Consider the following 16,920-nt stretch of genomic DNA (forward strand, 5'->3'; position numbering starts at 1 on the left):
ATTAAAATTATTATGATATTTCTTACGATCAGATTTATTTAGAACCTATTTAGGATATAAACTAGGGCTAAAATGTTGTCTTGTTAGATATCTATATATAAATTAATGATTAGTTAAGTTCGTTGTATAATTTAAACTAAAGTATTATATATATTATATATATGTATTGTTGTGATCATATAATTAATTTAACTATTGGATAGTGATAACAATTTATATGATTTGAAAATACCGAAAAAAATGTAAGTTAATTTCTTTTAAAGGTGGTAAATGGAATTGCGCCTACGGTATATGTAAGCTAGGGAATGAATGGAAAATACAGGATAAATTCAACAGGAATTACACATAATTGTTTCCAAAGGGAACGTGTGGAGGACTACAAGACTTGGTACCCATTGTTAGCAATGATTTGATTAATAATAAAAAAAAATTAAATTTGAAGACTATTCAGTTTATGGTGTTGAATTGAAAACACAGTTCCATTCCTGAACAAAGTAACAAGCAAGCAATGTTTTATTTGTCCACGTGCTCGATGGTGACACTTTGTCAAGGTGACAAGTGTCTTTGTGCAGGCGTCGCGTCACGTCGCGTCGCGTCGTCAGCGTCACTCGAAGCATTTCTATTTCGGCGCGAATGTCGCGGCACCAGCCGGCGCTCTACGCGCGAGACTCGGTGGCATGCGGCGCCCGCGCAAGCGATCTAAAGGTAGTCCCTACTTTAGTTCACGCGTATGTTTCCCCTGCCGAACACGTCTAAATAAACAGGTCACAGGGCTCATGTGAATAATGTCAAATGTGCCGTTAATGTGGGAAAATGCGAAAAAATTCAGATAATCCACTGTGCTCTTTCGTGAAGTGATATAGGTTAAGTGTTGGTGAAATTAAATATTTATTGCCCCAATGTCATGTCAGTGCCTCGTTTATACCTACAATACAAACGAAGGGTATTTTTACGACATCCCAACATCACACAGCTGACATAAAGAGTTGAATACACACTCTCATAATGTTAAAACACCTATGCAATACAAATTGACTTGAATAAAACGGAATACCTAAGTATTTATTTAAATTATTTTTTAAGACAAACGAGTTTAGTTTCAAGGTCACGATTCACAAATTGTCTACATAGGTCGGCAAAGTGACGATTTAAAACTGTAATAACTAATAAGTGATACATGTCTTACATATGTTTTGACATAATTAATATATAATTTATTTATAGAATTAAATACAAATAAGTTAACAATAACAATGTGTATACCTAGGTAGATTAAATTATTAAATTCATCATATTATATATTTTTTTTAAGCTTTTTATTTTAGGTTCTTAGTTGTACAATTAGGTTATGTAAATACTAGTTATATAATAATATGTATATAGTTTTAATTTCAATATACATAAATTTGGAATATAATATTAATATCCAACTTATCCTCTACCTACCGATATGAATCATACATCGCAGTGCATTAGAGAACAAAACGGTACTAAAATTGAGTATGTATGAAACTAATGATATCACCATATAATAGGAATATTCAAAGTATGTGTGCGCATAGATACCTTTGTTTGTTCAGTGATAATGCCGGGGGAACCGTGCGCGCGCATTCTTACTGTCATCACATATTTATAATAAAGTTAACCACGTGCCTCCGATCAACACTTAATAAAGGTGATTAATGATTAAGTGTAAATTAGGTGTCGCTAAGAGCAAAGTTGTTGTATACAGTGCGCGTGGTTGTAGTGTCGCGCAGAGTTTGTTGTACTGTCGGTGCGCCGATATGTTGTTGCATGGTGACGTAGTGACAGCGGCTGTACAACGGAGACGCTCAGGTCTCTGCGGTGTTCCATGCTGTCCTGGGGGAGGGGAGCCGCGGGAACTTCGAAGCCCGTGTCCTTTCCTAGCTGCTCTCTCCTCCAGCACCAGTCCAGCGGCGAGGACGCCAGCGACCGTGAAACTGAAGGAGCTATACTCGCAGGCGTCGCCGCCCTGGCCAGAAGACGACACGCCATAAGAATTAAGAGGAAATCTAAAATTGGCTTTAGAGTCATAAGGTCTGTTTTACTTACCTACCATCCTATATTATTATAAATTTAGCGAAGCTAATTTTAAAAGTTATATCTGTGGGACTGCAGTTCCAACTATTGGGTCAGCAAAGGCGGCTAAACGTTATTGTTAGAGGATTTGGGTCAATCAATGACCAAAGCGACAAAATATAACGATACATTTTAAGTTAGTTTTAACTACTTTAATATTATAAGATATCTACATCAATATTATAAATTTGAATTAGTATTTATTGCTTGTTAACTTATACGGCTGAACAAATGTAAATAAAAATCGACATGAATATCCACTGTATGAAAGGATATACCTATGTTATCTTAATAAAAGCATACAAAAAGTGGAATACTACCATGATCCAATAGCCATAAAAAGTTATTAAAACTTATCTTCTTATCTAAAATACCACCTGTAACAAAGGAACGATAGCGCCGCAAAAGTACACAAGAAATAAAAAGTAAACAATTTCACAATCACAGTATTACCTATACCTAACTAAATTAATTTTATTCTTATGTAGTCATCAAATCTTAATTCCATTCTCGCTGTAATTAACATTATTGTGGGAATAGTCAATTGGTTATCATCTCTACGAGATCTAAAGGTGGTTGACTATCGTGCGTTATCGATTAAATAATGTTAGTCTGACGTTAGACCTGCAATATATGTATGTACGTATGGGGAACGGCATCCGGTAGACAGCAAGCCATTTAACATTCCGGACATGTCCGCGGCACGTTGTATGCCTGCAACAGGTATAGCACACACGCACAAATATAACACACACACACAAATACTAAGTTCAACACAATAGAAACAAACGTCATAACTGCTATTGTTAATTTACTTTTGACGTAACATTTGTATATTTATTACGTTTTTATAGTAAATAAGCATGGCTAATGAAGAAAGAAAAATCATGTGCCAGTTAATACAATATAATAATCCAAATATAGTTTAAAACCAAATACTTTCAATACGATTTTCTTTTATTCTGAGTTATACAAACACATAATAAAAAAAAAATTATAAAATAGGTGAAACGGTTCTGAAGCGATGCGTTAATATACATTCGGTAATTCATTTTCGTTTACAATGGCAAAACGATTTATAAAGTGAAATGTTAATGCTAATATATATGCTACTTCCATTATACTCAATTAATATATTCCGTATATTCTTACGGATGAAATCGCGAGTAAAAAGTATTAATATATAATTGAATTGTTTAAGTAAACACGTGTCGCAATTATAATATCCTTATAACATGTGCCTACTACTTATTTTGGTTGAAATGCGAGATAAAACATACTCGTAATGTATTAAACAGCGGTCTGATTGACAGTATTAATTATCAGTAGTCGCAAAGCAATTACAGCGGAAACAGGAACATAATTAAAACTCCTATTTAATATAAGTCCTTCTACGAAGCGTGCAGATTATGTTATCTTGTGGAACTTTGACAATTAAAGAGACCAAAGCAGCCTTATTTCTAGATATTAAGTTAAGTACTTATACTGTATTACGGTAAAATCCCTAAATTAAATATTATTCATATTTCATTATAATTCAGTTCACACAAAACAAATCACTTATATACATATTAAGTAGGTTACAGAATCAGCTACTATCTATTTTTCATATACCTAAGTCATGAGGATTGTCCATCCCTAACATTTATTTTTATTTATTGGACAAAGTTTTTATCAATATTTTTTATTATGTATTAAAAGTAAATACAACCCTAAATTTTCACCTTTCTAACAACCCCTATTTTATAGCGATTTTAAATTATATGACAAAAGAACAACGACCTAATTTTTTTACAGATATATACTTAAAATCACCCAAAGCAATACAATCAATTACATATAAACATGTTTAGGTGCGTATCGTACCCACGACCATTAAAAGTAACATGGTATGCTAAACCTTCATGGACATTTTATTTGTAATTACTCGTAGTTTAGGTTAGCTGAAGTAAGTCCACTAATAATATTATCTGATATGTAGTTTGCTGTATGAGAATCCAAAACATCCTCCTAATCTAATAGAATCTGTCCTAACCTCGCAATCAATACATTTGACTACTCCAAATTACTGGATAACTAAATATTCCCGATTTTACAGCTTCAAAGTTACGAGTACGCATGAAAAATTTGTTCTAAGGGAATTCTAAACCTAAATATATTATAGCGCATAGGCTTCGAGTAGACATTAATTGTTATCTTAATAATTGAAAGATTGCTTTATTAAATTGATTTCTAACCAAGATCTGTATTAATCTAAAAAAACAATTGAAAACAAACTTTAAAATAAAAAGTATCTTTTTCACCCTTTCTACATTCAGTAGAAACGTACAAACTAATGGATTTACAATTTATTCCTACTCTACATTAGCACTCCACATTTTTAAAGAATTAGAAATAAGAACTTACATTTTACTCCTGTGTAAACTAAAAAGGCAATGTTTTAACAAAGAATACTTAACATTAGCTTGAACCTGCAGATACACGTATTTATTTTAATGTATGCATTTATTTTAATACTTTTATCTGTAATAATAACACAAGTATAGAGTTATTATCGAATTTATATTCATACGCTCACATTTATAACAGCCTGTCTGTTTATTATCTTTTGGCAAATAAATAGCAGAAATTAATGAAATTTAACATTATGATTGACAAACATAGATATCTTTTATCAGAAAAATACAGAAATCGCGAGTATTACGAATAAACTGCTAATTTATTAATAATTGTGTTGTAAATAGAATATAATTCGTTAGCAAGTATATAAACTTCGTTCTCTGGACTTTTCATTTCTAATTCTATCACGCGGCAAACATAACTCATAACCTTTAGGTCATAGAGCAAGTTAACTAAATAATTTTTAACACAAGTAAGTACTAATAAGAAGCAGACGCTCTTGGTTTCCGGGCTATTCATTAACAGGAAACATCCTGAATAGAAACTTCAGCTACCTGTACTTAATTGGTGTTGCTCTACCACGTCGTAATTTTGTGGTAAAATAGTTCTAACTATTGATTTAAAACAAAATATGATAAAGATCAATCCATTCAGTTTATATACTATATATAATAACATGACCACACGATGTAGTGTATAACATTGAATAAAACTGAAACGAACCCTATTTAATGAATTTGTGATTTTATTATCCACCTAAATCATAATTGTCATTAATAACTGAATCATAAATAGAGTACTTTTCTGTATTTCTTACACACACATATGCATACATTCCCAGATACAGGCATATAGGCATACCTACCGGTACCGATAGATATAGTACCTATTTACTTTTTACTAGTATTATTCTAGCTGAAAATAGAAATATTATTTTACTTAATTTTCAATACTATGTTATTGAAATTATTGTATTAGTAATATGTAAAAATATTTCATTAACAAATCAAATAGATTCAATACATGAAATGTAAAAGTAAGTGATTATACAATTAAAAAAAAAATATTACTGGAAAATACGTACTAGATTTGACAAAACACATATACTATTATGTTGTTAACCTATTTACTATCAAGCTAATAACATTTAACAAGTATTCAATTTCAGTGATTTAGCGTAGTTATATATACACAATACCAGATCAGAAACAATTACTTTAAACGGTTTATTGTCCACAATCAAAATAAGAACAGATACGTCAATTGACAGAATCAATTAGTTGGACGTCCGACCGCAATAGCAATTCAATCTATCGTCGGGTGTTATCAATTAATTGATTGGAGGTTCGTTTAAAAAATCGGCTCAGGGTTTCCTCCTGCTATTTTTGTATCAAATGCATACCTAAAGACGTTTCTTTCTAATACAATTTAATTCAATTTTTTATTTCAGTCTCTTTCTGATATATTTTAAAAATAAATTTGTTCCACAAAAAGAACTAATTTACCTACCAATCCGATTCTTGACAAAATTAATATGAATCGATAGCGACATACCAATCTAATGGCAACAAATGATTATTGCCTTCTATTGAAGTAGAAATAATTGATTCTTATCACGACATATCCTTCACTTTCAATAGACAGTGATAATATACCGAATTCGAAATCAATTCTATTTACAAAGGCTCATTTATGTCACTTTCATTTTATTAAATAAAAAATGTAGTCAAATATGTAATTACTTACATATTTGACTACATTTTTTATTTCGTTATATTTTATCCCATAGAAAAAACACACTTCAATCATAATATAATAAGTACGGTTCTAACAAGGGTGTAAAGCCTCTCAATTACATAAAGAGTTATTAAAAAGGATATTGTATAACGGATAAAACAAAAAATCCTGAGATCATATGTAATATTAAAGTAAATAATGAGCTTCTAAATACTGTATATGAAAATGTATAGCTACTAGTCACAAAAATCAATCAAAGCCAATCGTAGCTGTATTTCTATTTTTCTAACATTGTTTATTTACATTGTATGAACTCTAATGATAAATTCAAAATATTCATTCATTTACAAATGGCTACATTATCAGTCAATAACATATGCATAATCCATCTGAACAGCATTACGAAATATGCCTATATTTTAACGAAATTGTAGATTTCCAGTAAAATATTATGAACGCATTAAAGTATTAACTCTTAATTACCTGCATGAAAAGCTCAATGTGAACTCACTGTAAAGGGAATATCAAATGTTGGTCCGCAATAAACGATACACAGAGGACTGCAAATTGTACTAAACCGCCAATTAGTGCGGCGTATTCAACTACTGAAATCATACGAATTTTGACTACAAAGGCACTCGTGACACCTAAATTCGTAGAAATATCGATAACTACACATGTAAGTCTACTGAGGGTCGGAAGAGATACTGACCCGAATGCATTCGTCGAAAACCTGTATCTCAGTAACAATCCGCAATTTATCGTTTGCTCTACGCGGTCTAGCAGAATACGTATACAAAGGTGCCACCTGACAATCTTTTTTTCCTATGAAGTCGATATATTGGTTATGAAATAGTTTTACACCATTTGGAAGGAATAATATTCCAGATGGACATAGTCTCTGTATAATTATGTATGTACATACATATATTGTATTCGACTCGGAGTAGGTTAGGACGGGTCGCTATTCTATTATACTGTGAAATCATGAGTAATTTATTATAGATTAAAAGCTTGCGCTATATCAGTTTCACATTAACTTTATGTAACTATTTCTTGGTTTAGGGAAATTATTACATACATTATTAGAAGTTTGTATACCAAACAGAATTTGTTTCACATTCTAAAACTGTTAAGAATTATAGTTACTATTCAAGTTTTGTACAGTACAGTATAAAAAGTTATAAATATCTAAGTTTATTAATATTACTGATTTTGTCTTAACATAAAATTTTGTATTAAAAAGGTTTTTATCACTTTCAATTAAGTTGCACTATCGATGGTCACAAGCTGATTGGAGTATAGTGAAGTCACTAAGTGTCCGTAGCTTGTGCTACATCTACCACCACTAGATTGTCCAACAAAAACTAAGCTAAAAATCCTTTTCTGCTATAAATATATAAGTAAGTAATAGTTCTATTTTTAAAAAGTAGACATTTTTATTTTAAATAGTCCCAAATGGTAGTATTAATGGTCCTAATACTTACCTTTATATAAATACTTTAACCATATAATACTGTTATAAATTACCAAGTATTCTTGATCTCGGGACCAAGAATACTTGGTGAATAAAGTTTTCCGCTCTTTACGTACTACAAACTGAGTGTCTTGGGAACAATTTAAAAAGTATATTATTAGAATGAGGGGAACATAATTTCTTATGTAGACAGTTAAAGAAATCCGCAGCTTTATCAGGCAGCTAGATGTCTACTGCGGCTGTCTGGTTGGACACGTTGTCTCTTATTCCGAATAATTTCTTGAATTTTTTATTGAATAGCTAGGTATACCATGAAAGGAAATCATATTGTGTTTTAGGCCTATGCGTTGATTTTCCAGTTACTCAGAACAAGTCTCTGTGATTTATTCCAAGTGACATCTATATAGTTTAATTCTCTTTATCCACAATAATTTAATTTTTTTTCCATGAACAACATAAAAAAGCAAGTCATAATCAAATTTAAAATTAAAATTTTGTTTGTTTTACAAGAAATTCGCTCTCTATATTATCGCATACATTGTAGGTATATCTGATATATCGTAAAATAACAGACCTAATTTCAGATTTCAGACAGATTTTAAAACCAATAAAAAGTCATTTCTATAATGGATTTCATATATCTACGAATTGAAGTTTCATAAAATATTATTTATATAAATAAACATAATTTTTATTTTATGTATTAAACGAACGGGTTTTTAGATCGGGCTTCTGTTAAGCCAGTAACAGATTTCACTACCGATGTATGAATATTGTAATAATGCTCCAGATTTAAAAGCTGAAAATACCATTTAGGCATTTAAATACAAAAACAGAACAAGTCCTAATATAGAGTTCTTGATAGGTACGAGACAGTACGAGTATAGATAGGTAGATTTTTTTATGTGTTAGATGGAACATGAGAATGGAAATAAGGGTTTATTGTTATTTTACTAGTAGTAAAAATTTTTCTTCAGTGGAGTGTTTGTAAATATAAAAGAACCGAATAGTCTGTTCAAGTCTCGCCACGTTGTCAGATTGCAAGCTATCACTTAGACTCAAAGGCTTGCGGTTTCCGTCAGTTTCAGACAGAGTTGCAGTACGACATCAATTAACAACGTTGCTATAATCTTAGTACAGAGAACTGTCAGATAGTGTAATAGAAACTCCAACCACAAGATTAACCTGAAGTAAGGTAATAACCACCCTAACTTTCCCGTATAAAATGACATAAAGCACGTTAAAAAATACATAATTAACTCAACAAAATTAATTGCGACAGCGACCTTCCGCTCTATGCTTTTAAATTATGTTATTTAATATTTTTCCTGTAACCCAAAATAAATTAGACTTAAGAGTTTATTTAAGTGATATTCTTAAGGGATGTTTTTAGAATATATATATTTTAGTCACAATTCATATTTATTACTTAATAAATAGGTACTTTAATTTGTTTCATATAATATCATTCAGAATAAATAACAACCACAAAGCCTTTGTTATATATATTGTGATTACATGAAATGTCTAATTTGTGTACTAAAATTAATTAAATTAATTGCTTTAATTGATTGTAGATTCCTTCTAGTAACACGCAGACCGCAACAAACGCTCAGTCAACTGAAATGACACCATTTAAACAAAATTATTTGTTCTACCAATATAATACTCTAATGTACATGCCAATTGAATTGGAAGATCCTTAATATTAATAACAAATATATTTGTTTCTAAGTGAATATATCAAATAATATGTTCGAGATCAGAGATTAGAATTATAAGGATATTTAATTTATATCCTCGAAAAGCATTTTACCAGGTTTCTAAAACTCTTTAATAGGCCTAGTAACTATATAACATATATTAATCTAGGAGATTCAACTCTGATTAAAAAATTGTACGCCTGAATTATAAATAAATAATTTATATAATTATTTACTGTACACAAGGTACACAGTGCCATCTAGTTATTAAATAAGTAGAGATTACTAAGTAGTAAAAAAGTCGCAAAAATATACAATATTGACAATACATTAATTTTTACAAGATATTAGATATTTTATAGGCGGTATATTTAGTTTATTTGTGTTTACAGTTGTATCCTCGTATAAAGTTATATACGTCCTCATAAACATTTACATAAAACTGTTTTACAAAAGAAATTGGGATTTCCATTATAAGGAAATCAGTATTTACACAACTGTATATGTAGGATGCTAAAAAAATGCAACGGAATTAGAATTATTAGTAAATTAAATTGAGTTTTTTTTATGAATTATTTAATTACGGTCATTTACTTATTACTAAATATTCTATTTATTTTTATGCTTTAGATGTTTAAGTCTTACACTACGCTATAGACGTAAGAAAATATATAATTAACTAACTTGATAATCAAGCTGAGGTTCCATCTGATTGTATTCGGCAACTCTCACCTGTGTACATGAACAGCACCTCAAACATCACATTGTCATCAATCATGTGTTGCTTTTCCGGAGGACTATGATATCATTGCGTCTTATCTTGTAGTTTCACGGCTTTATCTTTCAAGTGAAAGACAGCCTAAAATGGAAGTTGCTTGGCGGCTGAAATAAATATGACACCTGTGCATCTGGATACCTATCCACGCAGACGACTCTTAACAAAATTCCTCTTACTATAATAACCTAAGTAGGTAAGTAGCATGTTGTATATGTTCATAACAGACTGATGCCTCTCTAGGGGTTATTTTGCTCAGTTAATTGGATTACAGCAAATAACACAATACGAATAATTTAAGAGGAAATTTTTGTGCCATAACAAGTACCTATCATTAATTGGGTTCCAAATAAAAATAACTAGTAATCTGCTGATTATACATATACCTACATTTACCAATCCTGTCATAATTTATCTACTATAGTTTCATCAGGGTTTAAAGGCAATTATTTGCAAAAATAATTTACGAATAACCAGTTCCTGAACATAAACATACACAAATTGTTATAAACATACAAGAATTGAGAGAATCACCTCTTTTTGGAAGATACTTTAAAAGCCAATTTCAATTTCGATAAAATTAGTATATGATACAAGAAGACACGCCTATACAGGCTGTACAATCAGATGCAAATGCTATTACCTATATCAGTTGAGAATTGGCGAAGACATGAAATGATATACAAAAAAAATACACGCTACTACTATACTATAATATTATAACTACTATACTATATATAACTACTACTACCATATAAGTGAACTACGTACTTTTTCTTGGGAATAACTAAATACTAATTTAGAACTAAATAAATTGCTATATAGTACTGATCTTATTAATATTTTACAATATAGTTAAATCAGAGAAGTAATAACATTATTTAGTAAATTATGTGAATACAACTTTAAATTATATCAACGGGCGGTACTTCAATGAGCTCTTTCGATATTTACGATATTATATAAAGTTCTCAAATTCAGACCAACTTCAACACACTTTAGTGCTACACTTTTAGAAAATTCTTTTAAAATATTCGTTTCTCCATATCAGCATGTTAAAATGATGTGAATTATATGAAAAGAAAACATAAATTTGCTAATTTTAAAAATTGTAGATCAAAAATTGGCCTTCTTTACAAATGAATAAGATAAATAAATAGAACTTGCGTTATCTAATTTTAAAATTTTCCAGGTTTATAATAAAAAAATTGACACAGTTATTCCTTAAAGATATGATATTTGGAATAAACAATAACTATATCTAACAGGAGACTATAAGATACAATCAAGCGGCCTGTGTTATACTTACTGAAACTTTTTGTTTATTCTTCTCCAATCTTGTTTGATCTTTCCATACTTAACCGTTTCGTAACTGTTTTGAGTTATAGGCTTCACATATGAGTATGTGCCATGTACTTAAATACATAAATTTAGGAAGTTTAATCATAAGGTAATGTACTATATTACCCAATTTCGGTATAATTAAAAAATACAAGTTCAGTTTTTTTCTAGTTCTTCTCAAGTGAAATAGCTTGACAAAATTGGCGGTAAGGTTAGTGATAAAAATTATGGCTTGCATAATTGATTGAAAATGGCCTATAGAAATAAATAATTTTTGAGTTTATACAGTAAACACTGGGACAAATAGATTAACTGGAAAATAGTTCAGTAGTGCACTATTGACTCGTTTCTGAATGTTATTGAGGATATGTATATTAAAACACATAAGAGAACTTTTCCAATCATTGTTTATAAAAAAAAGCTACTCGCCCCGGCTTTGTATGGTTGAACATGTATTATATTTATATAAACCTTCCCCTTGAATCACTCTATCTAATAAAGAACCACTTCAAAATCCGTTGCGTAGTTTTAAAGATTTAAGCATATATAGGGACAGATAGTGATAGCGGCTTCATTTTGTACTATCTAATGATGATAAAACTACATATTGTAATATATACTCAATAATCACAGATGTCGGCTTGTTTGTTGTGCAATATTTACCACATATATGAACACAACTCTACATTGTGAAGGCATTATACTCATAATGTACAGTACGTACGCTATAAAATGTTTAAATTTCGCTTCATGTATGTTAATTTACTATTTTAAAATACATGTATGTTAATTTACTATTTTAAAATACACTATATACGATATATTTGCGGAAGATATCCCGCAGAGTAGGACCTAATATTATAAATGTTATAAAAATATCTATTAAATATTTTACCACATGATAACAGAACAAGAATATCTCTTTAAACCATTATTGTCCTAAAAATAAAAAGCTATTAAAGAGCTGCACCAGTGCCACAGACAGTAAGGTCGTAAAGTGCAATATAAAGTAGGGTTTTAGTCCAAGTATACCCAATGGGATCTGCCAGCACGGCGATTGTAAAATCCTTTACTAAGTACTACTTTCTTTGACCTTTATCAATTTCTCGTGACTTCGTTAGTTTTTTTTAACATAAAATATTTTTTATCTTAAAAAAAAACTAACGAAGTCTATTATCTATATCCGTTATTGTTATACAATTTATCTTCTAATCAAATTTCGTCGTCATTTTTGTCGGAAAAATGTAACAAATGGGAAGACGGACAGGCATATATTTTCTAACTTATAGTATTATTATGAATAAGGATAAGAGGAGCTGGTTCCTTCCTATCTTCTTCTAAGTATATGAGGAAACACCACTACACATCCTATGAAGTTGTAGCCCACTCATACCTAAATGAAATATCTCCATTGGAAAATATACACTCTATACTGCTCCACAGTATAGAGTGTATATTTTCCATTAAATTAATAACCATCACTTCTAAGACTATCCTTCATTTCTTGTCCCTCACGAGTCTAGGTAGCGAACTTAAAAAACGGGCGAGCACAATAGATCTAATCTAATCTAATCTTAATCTCACCTGACAATAGCCCAAAATCCCCAATAAAAATGCATAAGGAGAGTAAATTATTATAATGTATCAGTAGAATGAGTATGTGGTAAATATTATTAATAATATCCAAGTTACTCGTAAATATTTATACATACATAGCTGTAGAGCGGTATCCTACTCTATCAGTGCACATCCCACATGTCTTAATCAGTTTTATTTCTACCACAGATAAGACTCATACCACACATACTCCTACTGTTAGAAAAAAATACAAAGTAAACAGAATGGAAAATTCCAATCCTGAATACCACTACGAACTGTACTAAATATGGCAACGCTTATAAGTATATAACGTTATAGTATGTACATACATGAATCGTATTCGATATAATACTCTTAAGGAAAAGAAGAATTCCATCAGATCAAAATACAAATTATGCGTTACTTTTTCACGGAATAAAATAAAATAGAATACAAAAATGCTTACTACCGCTCTTATTTACGTCAAAACTATTTTCATTTCATTAACATAAGTAAAACCACTTCTTTTAGATTGGTTAAATTCATTCGTAAGGAAAGTAATTAACTATATATATTAATCGTCTTTGCTTTTTGTTTCAGGTAAGACTAGAAACACTACATTTTACTTAGAGGCGACAGAATAGTCGTAAGTTTCTTTTTATTTAGATACATCCGTGAACACAAGTCTGTATAGTAGTACGTGTTGCAACATATTACTTTCGTTTCGTTATAAAATATGTTAGGGTCTATGAAAGTTAAATATCATAGACCCTAACATATTTTATAGTATTTTCAAAGTTGTTTTATTACAACAGATATTTTAAGGACGCATTTTTTACATAAAAGTTATGAATATATATAAGTTAGAATGAGATGCTTGTTAAGTATTTTAATTCAGGAAGCGAGTTGTAAGTTCGATTCTCAGTCCATCTTAATTACTTCCATACTTTTAAAAATCGGTCGATTACAAAAATATTTTTGCCTTAACATTACTTAGGCCGCGTATGAATAAGAAAATTCATACTATATATTAACGATATTTTACTCTGTAACCTCGGTCATGATTGTTCCTATTTTCGCATTTCAAAATATTAGTTAGAACAAATATGACCAACATGTACTTGGTGAAGTAGTCCAAGACGTAACATATAGATAATCTGTCAAATTAGCAATTATTTAAAAAAATACACCTAATATTTACATATATCTAAAAGATTTTTGAATAACAAGTTAGATATAAAGCTATGTTGCCTTAGTTAATTTCCAAGATATTAGTGTAAAAGTACCAACATAGCAATTACGAAAACGTTATACTTAATTAGTAGGGAAGACACTCATTTTCATTAAGCATTATTACTACATAAGCCTGTATTTAAAGAACAGACATTACGAGAGATCTTTTTAATGGGGGTTGTGTATTTTTATACTTATATTTTTTTAATATATTATATAATGCAAAAGGGAAAGATCTTTGCAAGGCAAAGATCTTAAAGTAAGCTGTAATATCAGCATATTATTTATTGTTAATATTTATGTCATATCTACTAGATGGATGTATAAAAATAAACACAATATATATATATATATATATATATATATATATATGATAAATGTGTGATAATGTGTGTTCTCTCAATAAGAGTCGGACTATTTTTACAAGCATTTATTTATCTTGCTCGTCGTAATTAGTTCATCCGTCCTTCCATCCGGTTGAATTGTAATTTATTTTTCATGAACTCATCTACTCTTAGTAGAAGATCTGTGCTATTATAGCATCTAGACAAATTGATTTTCAGTTAGGTATTTTTCATACAGTTCGAATGCAATACGTAAAATAGCGACGAAGTGATCCGTGGGCTAATTATGTAACACGATATGAAATTGTTTCTGTTGAAGTTGTGATGCAATATGAAATCATTTCAATTTAAAAAATGCGATCAATAAGGTATGACCGCAACATAAATCATTTCTATCGATAAAACACTACTATGAAGTTGCAGCGGAATATTGTTAATCCGACCAATTTAAAAAGTCAGTACAATAGATATATACCTTTATACATTTTAATTTATTGGGTTGTTACACTAGTTGGTTGATTTGAAACAATTTTTATTGCGTTCAAAAATTACAAAATATACTGCAGCGTTCACTTGTTCTTTTATTTTAATTTTATTAATAGACATTTAATAAAATAAAATAAAGAAAGTCTATTCTATTCTAATGAAAAAATAAGGTTAATAATTTTGAATATAAAAGCATATTTTATACAAACTATTTATAATCATTAATAATATTAATCTAACCTACAAATTAAATTTTCTTTTCTGCTATAGATACCTAGGTAAGTACGTAGGTATCCATATAAATTTAAAATGATATGGGCACATCTTTTTAAATTTGTACATAATTGTAAAAACTTTAAACAAATAAATTTATTTACTTTAAACAAATCACAGAGCATCATAAACGTTGTATTCCGTTCACAGAGCACCGTATTCATTGAAATAGTTTTTTAATTATATTAATATCATAATCAACCCTAATTTTATATTAAACATTTACTCTAGTTAATACAACATTCTATGTGATTTGGGACGAAAATAAAATATCGAATTGGCAACACTGATGTCGTGTTGTGAGTCGTGACAATTTTCCCATTTTAATAAATTTAAAACCTTTTCACGACTTTCTACGTAATATTTAATATAATAAAAATATATGTAATACTGAAAATTACCAAAACAAGATAAATAATGCTGCTAATGCTGATATTTTAAAGATTGTAACCAAAAGAAACACCTTCTAAATTGTTTCTCATAATGTAAAAACCGTTTCAATTCCACGCTGTCATTTCGGCAAAATAGCGATTACGTGACGTTGCAACGAGGTTACTAAATCGACATTCGATAGAAATAATTTTTATCGATATGTAAAGTTGCGTTTACGTTGCAATGCTAGTTGACAGCGTCAAATGGCGTCTATATGAGCGCATGATTGACAGATGACGTCATTTTCACTACGTTACATACGAAAATCGTTGTTACATAATTAGCCCACCGATCTATTTGTTTTGTTCTGTATCACACTCACCTAAACATAAGGATGAAATTTTCAAAGAATATGTTGTTAAATGTAGGGAAACATAAGAACCAGAGGCCAATTGGTAATTATTTCTTATTAATTTTATAAATGCTATTTATAATTCATTTATAAGTAAAAGATGGCGCAGTACAAATGCCTTATTTATTTTTATAGTTTGATTATCGTCTAGAAATATACGCACAGATGAGTTTACAGACATCACTAGTTGTGTAATGAAATAATGTAGGCCCAGTGACTTTGGTCTCTATTGATTTATTTCTATGATTACTTGGCTGATAGAGGTTAATCGGGGTCTAGTCTTGAGGACGTTAAATGTATTTTTCTCAGATCAAACAACAGCTTTTTATTATCCATAGTAATTTACTTTAATGTTGAAATATGTTAATCTGTGCATTTTTATATGGTCCTGCACAATTTTTTTTGCTCTTCCATTTTTTGACATTTTAAGAGCAACAGTCTTCATTTCTGAATATTATATTCGTGTAGAACGTAGTTTTTACACGTGATTTGATCTGCTCTTTTTGAAATAAAAAAAAATCACTGTTCCTTTTCGTGACATAGTCTATCTTCAAATCAGACATATAAATTTTCTCATTTATAATATTACTATAGATTATTTACTACTATAGTAATATTATACTATATTACTATTTATGCTTTAGGAGAGAGAAGAGTAAAATATTTTTTTTCCGGAAGTTATCTAAAAT

General features: G+C 29.8%; 1 protein-coding gene across 3 annotated transcripts in view; it reads left to right on the forward strand.

Annotated features, from left to right (window-relative positions):
• The first annotated feature begins 1,758 nt into the window (after positions 1-1,758).
• Positions 1,759-16,920, forward strand: part of LOC131854734 (eye-specific diacylglycerol kinase-like) — a 71,942-nt gene continuing 56,780 nt past the window's right edge. For all 3 annotated transcript variants that reach the window (XR_009358073.1, XM_059205872.1, XM_059205875.1), the window contains exon 1: positions 1,759-2,058. Coding sequence is in view for 2 of the 3 variants with exons in the window: in XM_059205872.1 (XP_059061855.1) it covers positions 1,853-2,058 (206 nt within the window). In the remaining variant the exon portion in view is untranslated. The remainder of the gene's footprint in view (positions 2,059-16,920) is intronic.

Source organism: Achroia grisella, unplaced genomic scaffold (genome assembly GCF_030625045.1).
Source record: "Achroia grisella isolate CSIRO2021 unplaced genomic scaffold, CSIRO_AGI_Agris_v1 utg1245, whole genome shotgun sequence".
In the NCBI taxonomy this organism is placed as follows: domain Eukaryota; kingdom Metazoa; phylum Arthropoda; class Insecta; order Lepidoptera; family Pyralidae; genus Achroia; species Achroia grisella.